Here is a 12,927-nt window from a genome sequence, read left to right as displayed (position 1 = left end):
GCCCGCGATCACAAATCTCTATTTAACACCATCAAAAAGGTAACCTGCAGCGCCACACCTATTAACCATCATTAGGGGAAAAAACGGTGATCCAATCTCCGACCCCCAGGAACAGGTTTGCAGATTTGCTGAGCATTTCTGTGAGGTCCTGGGGGAGGGAAAATCCCTCAGCCAGGAAAACATCGTGGCACAAAGTGAGGATGACCCTGCTGAGGCTGATGTGCCTCAAATATTGGAAGAAGTCACCCCCTGTGAGTGGCTGGCTGAAGTGCCATCTGTTGAGGAAGTACTGAAGGCGATCCGGAATCTGAGACCAGGAAAGGCAGCGGGCAGAGATGATCTCCCAAGCGAAATGCTGAGGGAGGGTGGCGTTTGTGCACAGACTGCCCTATATGACATCATAACAACAGTCTGGACCACTGGACGGGTTCCGCAGGATTGGAAGGATGCCCTGGTGGTCCCCCTCTTTAAGAAGGGGGACTGCACTAACTGTAACAACTACAGGGGCATCTCACTCCTCAGTGTGCCGGGAAAGGTCCTGGCAAGGACTATTCAACATCGCCTTGCCAGGCACGCTGAGGAGAGGCTTGCGGAGCCCCAATGCGGTTTCAGGAAAGGGCGGTTCTGCATAGACGCCATATTTTCTGTCCGTCTGCTACAGCAGAGGTGGAATTCCAGCAAGACCTACATCTCTGCTTTATTGACCTGGTCAAGGCCTCTGATACCATCATTAGGCCTGGGCTCTGGGTTGTTCTTCGTGCTTTTGGAGTACCTGACCCTCTGCTCACGATCATTAAGGACCTTCATGATGGTGAGCGGGCCCGGGTAAAACTACGTGGCCGGGAGTCAAAGCCATTCCCTGTACACCTTGGGGTGCGACAGGGATGTCCTCTGGCTCCCACATTATTTAACATCTATTTTGACCACGTAGTTCGTGAATCATTCAATAGCTATACCGGGGGAATCTCCATATGGTACAGATATAATGGAAGTCTGATCGATGCCCGGTGCGGTCAAGGGATGGCTCCCTATTGCTCAACCACGTTATGTATGCTGATGATTTGGTAATAGCTGCTCAGTCAGAGGAGGAGTTGGAGACGCTGCTGCTGAGACTGGAGCGTGCCACTAAGAGGTGGGGCCTTACCATCAGCCCCACCAAAACTAAGCACCTGCCTGCCTGGGTATTTTGTACCATCGGACACTCCACCCCCACAACTCCCAATCGGTGATGGGGCAGTTGTGGAGAGAGTGGAGAGTTTCCCATACCTGGGCAGTGTGCTTATGACCGGCTCCAGTTTAACAACATAGGTCTCACTCTGAAGCAGTCGAGCGGCAATATCTTTTCATTGGTTGCGTAACGCTGTGTGGAAGCTACCTGGTCTGTCGCTCCGCACTAAGCTTCAGGTATTCTGGGCCATGGTCATTCCCTCCCTTCTCTACGCTTGCGAAACGTGGACCCCCCTAATGGAACATCTTCGCCAGTTAGAAACATTTAGGCTAGCTTGCCTACAATCCATCCTGGGTTTAACCAGGCTGGATTGTGTGAGGAGCTCACAAATCCTTGAAAGATCTGGGCAAGGTCCCATCGGTGAGCTCTGCCGGCAGGCAAGGCTGCGTTGGCTGGGTCATGTAGCCCGCATGCCCAGCCACCGCATGCCGAAACAGCTTTTGTTCGGCCGGATTGAGGGGGCTAAACGGGCGCGGCGCGGGCTAGAGAAGAGATGGAGTGATGTGGTACAGGAGGACGTGGAGCTGAGTGGACTTGCCGATGACTGGTACCAGCGGTGTCAAGATCGGCCTCTGTGGAGGAGGCTCGTGAAGGACGCTACTAGGCAGTTGGAGGCAGTCGCCCTCCATCAACAACGGAGGGCGGAGGAGCGACGCTCAAAACAACGAGCGGAGCACCGGGTGACTAAAGCACAGCAGGTTGGCACAGTAGGGGGCACAGGTGGTGCACTAGCCAGTCATCTCAGTCAGTCGACCCGTGGCACCTGGGTCTGCCCGTGACCTCCTGCCCGCGGGCGTTCGACACTTCACGTGGCCTCAAGGTGCACATGGCCTGGCACAAGCGTCGTGGTGACGTCACCACCACTTAGTGGCGAATGGCGGTTGTTGTTGTTGTGTGTGTGAAAATGCGTGTGTGTGTGTAAAAGTGCGTGTGTCTGTGTGAAGGTGTGTGTGTGTGTGTGAAATTGTGTGTGAAGGTGTGTTTGTGTGAAATGTGTGTGAAGTTGTGTAGTCTGTGTGTATTCTGTGTGTAGTCTGTGTGTAATATGCGTGTAGTCTGTGTGTAGTCTAGGTATGTGTGTGTGTAGTCTGTGTGTAATCTGTGTGTAATCTGTGTGTATTCTGCGTGTACTCTAGACACGTCTGTGTAGTCTGTGTGTAGTCTGTGTGTAGTCTAGGTATGTGTGTGCGTAGTCTGTGTGTAGTCGGTGTGTAGTCTGTGTGTAGTCGGTGTGTAGTTCGTGTGTATTCTGCGTGTAATCTGTGTGTATTCTGTGTGTAGTCTGTGTGTAGTCTAGGTATGTGTGTGCGTAGTCTGTGTGTAGTCTGTGTGTAGTCTGTGTGTAGTCTGTGTGTAATCTGTGTGTAATCTGTGTGTATTCTGTGTGTATTCTGTGTGTAATCTGTGTGTATTCTGTGTGTAATCTGTGTGTAATCTGTGTGTAATCTGTGTGTATTCTGCGTGTACTCTAGGCACGTGTGTGTATTCTGTGTGTAATCTGCGTGTAATCTGTGTGTATTCTGCGTGTACTCTGTGTGTAGTCTGTGTGTAATCTGTGTGTAATCTCTGTGTGTATTCTGCGTGTACTCTAGGCACGTGTGTGTATTCTGTGTGTAATCTGTGTGTAATCTGTGTGTAATCTGTGTGTATTCTGTGTGTAATCTGTGTGTAATCTGTGTGTATTCTGTGTGTAATCTGTGTGTACTCTAGGCACGTGTGTGTAGTCTGTGTAATCTGTGTGTATTCTGTGTGTATTCTGTGTGTATTCTGTGTGTAGTCTGTGTGTATTCTGTGTGTATTCTGTGTGTAGTCTGTGTGTAATCTGTGTGTATTCTGTGTGTATTCTGTGTGTAATCTGTGTGTATTCTGCGTGTACTCTAGGCACGTGTGTGGGTGCCGCGTGCCGCGTGGCGCTGGTGGTTTGCTGCTGCTCCCTTGCCTGGCTCCTGGGAGCCACGCTGGCTCACATGCTGGCCAACGCCAGCGAGCACGGTAGGGGGCCAGCCCCCCAATCCCCTAGCCGGGACTCCAAACCCAGAACCCAGACACCCCTAGCGCTAGCCCCTAGCGCCAGCCCCTAGCGCTAACCCCTAGCGCCAGCCCCTAGCGCTAACCCCTAGCGCCAGCCCCTAGCGCTAACCCCTAGCGCTAACCCCTAGTGCTAATCCCTCGCGCTAACCCCTAGCGCCAGCCCCTAGCGCTAACCCCTAGCGCCAGCCCCTAGCGCTAACCCCTCACGCTAACCCCTAGTGCTAATCCCTCGCGCTAACCCCTAGCGCTAATCCCTAGCGCTAACCCCTAGCGCTACCCCTAGCGCTAACCCCTCACGCTAACCCCTAGCGCTAACCCCTAGCGCTAACCCCTAGCGCTAACCCCTAGCGCTAACCCCTAGCGCTAACCCCTAGCGCTACCCCCTAGCGCTAACCCCTAGCTCTAACCCCTAGTGCTAATCCCTCGCGCTAACCCCTAGCGCTAATCCCTAGTACTAACCCCTAGCGCTAACCCCTAGCGCTAACCCCTAGCGCTAACCCCTAGCGCTAACCCCTAGCGCTAACCCCTAGCGCTAACCCCTAGCGCTAACCCCTAGTGCTAACCCCTAGTGCTAACCCCTAGCGCTAACCCCTAGCGCTAACCCCTAGCGCTACCCCCTAGTGCTAACCCCTAGTACTAACCCCTAGCGCTAACCCCTCACGCTAACCCCTAGCGCTAACCCCTAGTGCTAACCCCTAGCGCTAACCCCTAGCGCTACCCCCTAGCGCTAACCCCTAGCTCTAACCCCTAGTGCTAATCCCTCGCGCTAACCCCTAGCGCTAATCCCTAGTACTAACCCCTAGCGCTAACCCCTAGCGCTAACCCCTCGCGCTAACCCCTAGCGCTAACCCCTAGCGCTAACCCCTAGCGCTAACCCCTAGCGCTAACCCCTAGCGCTACCCCCTAGCGCTAACCCCTAGCTCTAACCCCTAGTGCTAATCCCTCGCGCTAACCCCTAGCGCTAATCCCTAGTACTAACCCCTAGCGCTAACCCCTAGCGCTAACCCCTCGCGCTAACCCCTAGCGCTAACCCCTAGCGCTAACCCCTAGCGCTAACCCCTAGCGCTAACCCCTAGCGCTACCCCCTAGCGCTAACCCCTAGCTCTAACCCCTAGTGCTAATCCCTCGCGCTAACCCCTAGCGCTAATCCCTAGTACTAACCCCTAGCGCTAACCCCTAGCGCTAACCCCTCGCGCTAACCCCTAGCGCTAACCCCTAGCGCTAATCCCTAGCGCTAACCCCTAGCGCTAACCCCTAGCGCTAACCCCTAGCGCTAACCCCTAGCGCTACCCCCTAGCGCTAACCCCTAGCTCTAACCCCTAGTGCTAATCCCTCGCGCTAACCCCGAGTGCTAACACCTAGTACTAACCCCTATCGCTAACCCCTAGTGCTAACCCCTATCGCTAACCCCTAGCGCTAACCCCTCGCGCTAACCCCTAGCGCTAACACCTAGCAATAACCCCTAGCGCTAATCCGTAGCGCTAACCCCTAGCGCTAACCCCTAGCGCTAGCCCCTAGCGCTAACCCCTAGCGCTAACCCCTAGCGCTAACCCCTAGCGCTACCCCCTAGACTAACCCCTAACGCTAACCCCTAGCGCTAACCCCTAGCGCTAACCCCTAGCGCTAACCCCTAACGCTCACCCTACTCGTAACCCTTACCCTGAACCTCTAACCATACCCCGAACACAGAACCCCTAACCCAAAACAACTAGCCTGAACCACTAACACTACCCCTAACCCCTACCCCAGACCCTCTGCCCGTGACTGACCCCAGGCTGTGTGTGACCCCTGTGCAGGTGAGATGCGATACTTGGCGCAACTGAGAGGTGAATCACCATCATCACCATCATCGCCACCGTCACCATCATCACCATCATCACCAGTGTCACCATCATCATCACCGTCATCATCACCATCACCAGTGTCACAATCATCATCAGCATCATCATCACCATCACCAGTGCCACCATCATCATCATCACCATCACCAGTGTCACCGTCACCATCACCATCATCATCACCATCACCAGTGTCACCGTCACCATCATCATCATCATCACCATCATCATCACCGTCATCATCACTGTCACCATCATCATCACCATCACCAGTGTCACCGTCACCATCATCATCACCAGTACCATCATCATCACCATCATCACCAGTACCATCATCATCATCACCATCACCACTGCCACCATCATCATCACCATCACCACTGCCACCATCATCATCACCATCACCAGTGCCACCATCATCATCACCATCACCACCGTCACCACCATCATCACCATCATCATCACCATCACCAGTGCCATCATCACCATCATCATCACCATCACCACTGCCATCATCATCATCACCATCACCAGTGCCACCATCATCATCAAGATCACCACTGCCACCATCATCATCACCATCATCAGTGCCACCGTCACCATCATCATCACCATCATCACCATCACCATAACCCCTAACGCTAACCCCTAGCCCCAACCCAAAACCCCTACCCTGAACCACTAACACTACCCCTAACCCCTACCCCAGACCCTCTGCCCGTGACTGACCCCAGGCTGTGTGTGACCCCTGTGCAGGTGAGATGCGATACTCGGGGCAACTGAGAGGTGAATCACCATCATCACCATCATCACCATCACCAGTGTCACCGTCACCATCATCATCACCGTCATCATCACTGTCACCATAATCATCACCATCATCACCATCACCAGTGTCACCGTCACCATCATCATCATCACCGTCATCATCACCATCACCAGTATCACCATCATCATCACCATCACCAGTGTCACCGTTACCATCATCATCACCAGTATCACCAACACCGCCATCATCACCATCACCACCATTACCAGTGTCACCATCATCGCCACCGTCACCATCGTCATCATCACCAGTGTCACCATCACCATCATCACCATCACCAGTGCCACCATCATCATCACCATCACCAGTGCCACCATCACCAGTGCCACCGTCACCATCATCATCACCATCACCAGTGTCACCATCATAATCACCGTCATCATCACCATCATCATCATCACCGTCATCATCACCATCATCATCATCATCACCGTCATCATCACCATCATCACCATCACAAGTGTCATCATCACCATCATCACCATCACAAGTGTCACCATCATCATCATCATCACCATCATCATCACCATCATCATCACCAGTGCCACCATCACCATCATCATCACCATCATCATCACCATCACCAGTGTCACCATCACCATCACCAGTGTCACCGTCACTATCACCATCACCAGTGTCACCATCACCAGTGTCACCGTCACCATCATCATTACCATCACCAGTGTCACCGTCACTATCACCATCACCAGTGTCACCATCATCATCACCATCACCATCATCATTACCATCATCATCACCATCACCAGTGTCACCATCACCATCATCATCATCACCATCACCAGTGTCACCGTCACTATCACCATCACCAGTGTCACCATCATCATCACCATCACCATCATCATTACCATCATCATCACCATCACCAGTGTCACCATCACCATCATCATCACCATCACCAGTGTCACCGTCACTATCACCATCACCAGTGTCACCATCATCATCACCATCACCGTCACCATCACCATCATCATCACCATCATCACCAGTGTCACCGTCACCATCACCATCACCAGTGCCACCATCATCATCATCACCAGTGTCACCGTCACCATCATCATCACCGTCATCATCACTGTCACCATCATCATCACCATCATCATCACCATCACCAGTGTCACCTTCACCATCATCATCACCGTCATCATCACTGTCACCATCATCATCACCATCATCACCATCACCAGTGTCACCGTCACCATCATCATCACCGTCATCATCACCGTCACCATCATCATCACCATCATCACCAGTGTCACCGTCACCATCATCATCACCGTCATCATCACTGTCACCATCATCACCATCATCACCATCACCAGTGTCACCGTCACCATCATCATCACCATCATCATCACTGTCACCATCATCATCATCACCATCACCAGTGTCACCGTCACCATCATCATCACCGTCATCATCACTGTCACCATCATCATCACTGTCACCATCATCATCACCATCATCACCATCACCAGTGTCACCGTCACCATCATCATCATCACCGTCATCATCACTGTCACCATCATCATCACCATCATCACCATCACCAGTGTCACCGTCACCATCATCATCACCGTCATCATCACTGTCACCATCATCATCACCATCATCACCATCACCAGTGTCACCGTCACCATCATCATCACCGTCATCATCACTGTCACCATCACCATCATCATCATCACCATCATCACCATCACCAGTGTCACCATCACCATCATCATCACCGTCATCATCACTGTCACCATCATCATCACCATCATCACCATCACCAGTGTCACCGTCACCATCATCATCACCGTCATCATCACTGTCACCATAATCATCACCATCATCACCATCACCAGTGTCACCGTCACCATCATCATCACCGTCATCATCACTGTCACCATCATCATCACCATCATCACCATCACCAGTGTCACCGTCACCATCATCATCACCGTCATCATCACTGTCACCATCGTCATCACCATCATCACCATCACCAGTGTCACCGTCACCATCATCATCACCGTCATCATCACTGTCACCATAATCATCACCATCATCACCATCACCAGTGTCACCGTCACCATCATCATCACCGTCATCATCACTGTCACCATCATCATCACCATCATCACCATCACCAGTGTCACCGTCACCATCATCATCACCGTCATCATCACTGTCACCATCGTCATCACCATCATCACCATCACCAGTGTCACCGTCACCATCATCATCACCGTCATCATCACTGTCACCATCATCATCACCATCATCACCATCACCAGTGTCACCGTCACCATCATCATCACCGTCATCATCACTGTCACCATCATCATCACCATCATCACCATCACCAGTGTCACCGTCACCATCATCATCACCGTCATCATCACTGTCACCATCGTCATCACCATCATCACCATCACCAGTGTCACCGTCACCATCATCATCACCGTCATCATCACTGTCACCATCATCGTCACCATCATCACCATCACCAGTGTCACCGTCACCATCATCATCACCGTCATCATCACTGTCACCATCATCATCATCATCACCATCACCAGTGTCACCGTCACCATCATCATCACCGTCATCATCACTGTCACCATCATCATCATCAACATCATCATCACCAGTGTCACCGTCACCATCATCATCACCGTCATCATCACTGTCACCATAATCATCACCATCATCACCATCACCAGTGTCACCGTCACCATCATCATCACCGTCATCATCACTGTCACCATCATCATCACCATCATCACCATCACCAGTGTCACCGTCACCATCATCATCACCGTCATCATCACTGTCACCATCGTCATCACCATCATCACCATCACCAGTGTCACCGTCACCATCATCATCACCGTCATCATCACTGTCACCATCATCATCACCATCATCACCATCACCAGTGTCACCGTCACCATCATCATCACCGTCATCATCACTGTCACCATCATCATCACCATCATCACCATCACCAGTGTCACCGTCACCATCATCATCACCGTCATCATCACTGTCACCATCGTCATCACCATCATCACCATCACCAGTGTCACCGTCACCATCATCATCACCGTCATCATCACTGTCACCATCATCGTCACCATCATCACCATCACCAGTGTCACCGTCACCATCATCATCACCGTCATCATCACTGTCACCATCATCATCATCATCACCATCACCAGTGTCACCGTCACCATCATCATCACCGTCATCATCACTGTCACCATCATCATCATCAACATCATCATCACCAGTGTCACCGTCACCATCATCATCACCGTCATCATCACTGTCACCATAATCATCACCATCATCACCATCACCAGTGTCACCGTCACCATCATCATCACCGTCATCATCACTGTCACCATCATCATCACCATCATCACCATCACCAGTGTCACCGTCACCATCATCATCACCGTCATCATCACTGTCACCATCGTCATCACCATCATCACCATCACCAGTGTCACCGTCACCATCATCATCACCGTCATCATCACTGTCACCATCATCATCACCATCATCACCATCACCAGTGTCACCGTCACCATCATCATCACCGTCATCATCACTGTCACCATCATCATCACCATCATCACCATCACCAGTGTCACCGTCACCATCATCATCACCGTCATCATCACTGTCACCATCGTCATCACCATCATCACCATCACCAGTGTCACCGTCACCATCATCATCACCGTCATCATCACTGTCACCATCATCGTCACCATCATCACCATCACCAGTGTCACCGTCACCATCATCATCACCGTCATCATCACTGTCACCATCATCATCATCATCACCATCACCAGTGTCACCGTCACCATCATCATCACCGTCATCATCACTGTCACCATCATCATCATCAACATCATCATCACCAGTGTCACCGTCACCATCATCATCACCATCATCACCATCAGCAGTGTCACCGTCACCATCATCATCACCGTCATCATCACCATCATCACCATCACCAGTGTCACCGTCACATTCATCATCACCGTCATCATCACTGTCACCATCATCGTCACCAACATCATCATCACCAGTGCCACCGCCACCATCACCAGCCGTGATCGATCCACAGCTGGGTTCACCAACATGGCAGTCGCCAGCGTCACGCTCACCGATAGCACCACCACTGACACCATCACTACCCCCATCGCTACCACCACCACTACCACCAGACACCACCACTGACACCATCACTACCCCCATCGCTACCACCACCACCACCACCAGACACCACCACTGACACCATCACTACCCCCATCGCTACCACCACCACCACCACCACCCGACACCACCACTGACACCATCACTACCCCCATCGCTACCACCACCACTACCACCACCACCACCCGACACCACCACTGACACCATCACTACCCCCATCGCTACCACCACCACTGACACCACCACTGACACCATCATTACCCCCATCGCTACCACCACCACTACCACCACCATCATCATCCCCACCACCACCATCACCACCACCACCACCATCATCACCGCCACCACCATCACCATCACCACCACCACCATCATCATCCCCATCACGACCACCATCACCACCACCACCACCACCATCATCACCGCCACCACCATCATCACCACTGCCACCACCATCATCACCACCATCACCGCCACCACCACCACCATCACCACCGCCACCACCATCATCACCACCACCATCATCACCACCGCCACCACCATCATCACCACCACCATCATCCCCACCACCACCACCACCGCCACCACCATCATCACCACTGCCACCACCATCATCACCACCACCACTGATACCACCGTCATCACGACCACCATCACCACCACCACCATCGTCATCACCACCACCGCAACCACCAAAGACAAAGATCCCCCGTATAGCCTTAACAGACTGTTAGGGCAAGTGCTGTTAGCGAGCACCTATGAAGGCACCAGGTACTCAATAGAGGGTGGCTTGGCCTGTGGGAGGCCCAGGACCGGTTAAGAGAATCGTCACTGGTGGTGTTGGCCGTGAGCGGGAAATTGAACTTGGGTCACCGGGTTCATAGCGCAGCGTAGCGCTACCACTACACTACCGCTCCCCACCACCACCTCCACCACCACCATCACCACCACCACCACCACCACTTCCACCATCATCACCACCTCCACCATCATCACCACTGCCACCACCACCACCTTCACCACCACCACCACCACCTTCACCACCACCACCACCACCTCCACCACTGCCACCACCACCACCACCACCTTCACCACCACCACCACCACCACCTCCACCACCGCCGCCACCACCACCACCACCTCCACCAACACCACCACCACCACAACCACCACCACCTCCACCACCACAACCACCACCACCTCCCCCATCACCACCACCGCCACCACCGCCACCACCACCACCACAACCACCACCTCCACCACCACCATCACCACCACCACCACCACCACCGCCACCACCGCCGCTGCGGTGTTCCCACAGCCCCTCCCCGGCCGAGCCACAACCGATGTGGGCTGATGTCGCAGTGCAGTCGCTCCGAGTTCGCCTTCAGCGTCTTCAGCGGCGCCGGCACCGACCACTACCCCCGGGTCTGCCTGGACGACCGCATGTGAGTTCACGCCACACACAGACAAAGGTCCCCCGCGTAGCCTCCGGCACGCCGCAGGGGCAAGAGATGCGCCTATGTACATACACAACGCACAGACAAAGGTCCCCCGCGTAGCCTCTGGCGAGCTGTAGGAGCAAGAGATGCACCTATGTAGATACACACCGCACAGGCAAAGGTCCCCCGCGTAGCCTCCGGCAAGCTGTAGGGGCAAGAGATGCGCCTATGTACATACACAACACACAGACAAAGGTCCCCCGCGTAGCCTCCGGCAAGTGCTGTAGGGGCAAGAGATGCGCCTATGTAGATACACACCGCACAGACAAAGGTCCCCCGCGTAGCCTCCGGCACGTCGCAGGGGCAAGAGATGCACCTATGTAGATACACACCGCACAGACAAAGGTCCCCCGCGTAGCCTCCGGCAAGCTGTAGGGGCAAGAGATGCACCTATGTAGATACACAACACACAGACAAAGGTCCCCCGCGTAGCCTCCGGCACGTCTCAGGGGCAAGAGATGCACCTATGTAGATACACAACGCACAGACAAAGGTCCCCCGCGTAGCCTCCGGCAAGCTGTAGGGGCAAGAGATGCACCTATGTACATACACAACACACAGACAAAGGTCCCCCGCGTAGCCTCCGGCAAGCTGTAGGGGCAAGAGATGCGCCTATGTACATACACAACACACAGACAAAGGTCCCCCGCGTAGCCTCCGGCACGTCGCAGGGGCAAGAGATGCACCTATGTACATACACAACGCACAGACAAAGGTCCCCCGCGTAGCCTCCGGCACGTCGCAGGGGCAAGAGATGCACCTATGTACATACACAACGCACAGACAAAGGTCCCCCGCGTAGCCTCCGGCAAGCTGTAGGGGCAAGAGATGCACCTATGTACATACACAACACACAGACAAAGGTCCCCCGCGTAGCCTCCGGCAAGCTGTAGGGCAAGAGATGCGCCTATGTACATACACAACACGCAGACAAAGGTCCCCCGCGTAGCCTCCGGCAAGCTGTAGGGGCAAGAGATGCACCTATGTACATACACAACACACAGACAAAGGTCCCCCGCGTAGCCTCCGGAAAGCTGTAGGGGCAAGAGATGCACCTATGTAGATACACAACGCACAGACAAAGGTCCCCCGGGTAGCCTCCGGCACGTCGCAGGGGCAAGAGATGCACCTATGTACATACACAACGCACAGACAAAGGTCCCCCGCGTAGCCTCCGGCAAGCTGTAGGGGCAAGAGATGCACCTATGTACATACACAACACACAAACAAAGGTCCCCCACGTAGCCTCCGGCAAGC

General features: G+C 53.5%; 1 protein-coding gene across 7 annotated transcripts in view; it reads left to right on the top strand.

Annotated features, from left to right (window-relative positions):
* LOC116955900 (protein FAM3C-like) overlaps positions 1–12,927 on the top strand; it is a 58,800-nt gene that overhangs the window by 22,017 nt on the left and 23,856 nt on the right. For 5 of the 7 annotated variants that reach the window (XM_076053699.1, XM_076053698.1, XM_076053697.1 and 2 more), the window contains exons 3-6: positions 3,110–3,220; positions 5,056–5,085; positions 5,854–5,883; positions 11,490–11,616. In XM_076053699.1, the coding sequence (XP_075909814.1) occupies positions 3,110–3,220; positions 5,056–5,085; positions 5,854–5,883; positions 11,490–11,616 (298 nt within the window). The remainder of the gene's footprint in view (positions 1–3,109; positions 3,221–5,055; positions 5,086–5,853; positions 5,884–11,489; positions 11,617–12,927) is intronic. The other 2 variants (XM_032977243.2, XM_032977242.2) reach the window with 2 other exon arrangements.

The sequence above is a fragment of the Petromyzon marinus genome, chromosome 62, assembly GCF_048934315.1.
Source record: "Petromyzon marinus isolate PM22_M1 ecotype Great Lakes invasive population chromosome 62, UKy_Petmar_22M1.pri1.0, whole genome shotgun sequence".
NCBI classification, from domain to species: Eukaryota; Metazoa; Chordata; class Hyperoartia; order Petromyzontiformes; family Petromyzontidae; genus Petromyzon; species Petromyzon marinus.
This window is presented reverse-complemented; position numbering and strand designations above follow the sequence as displayed.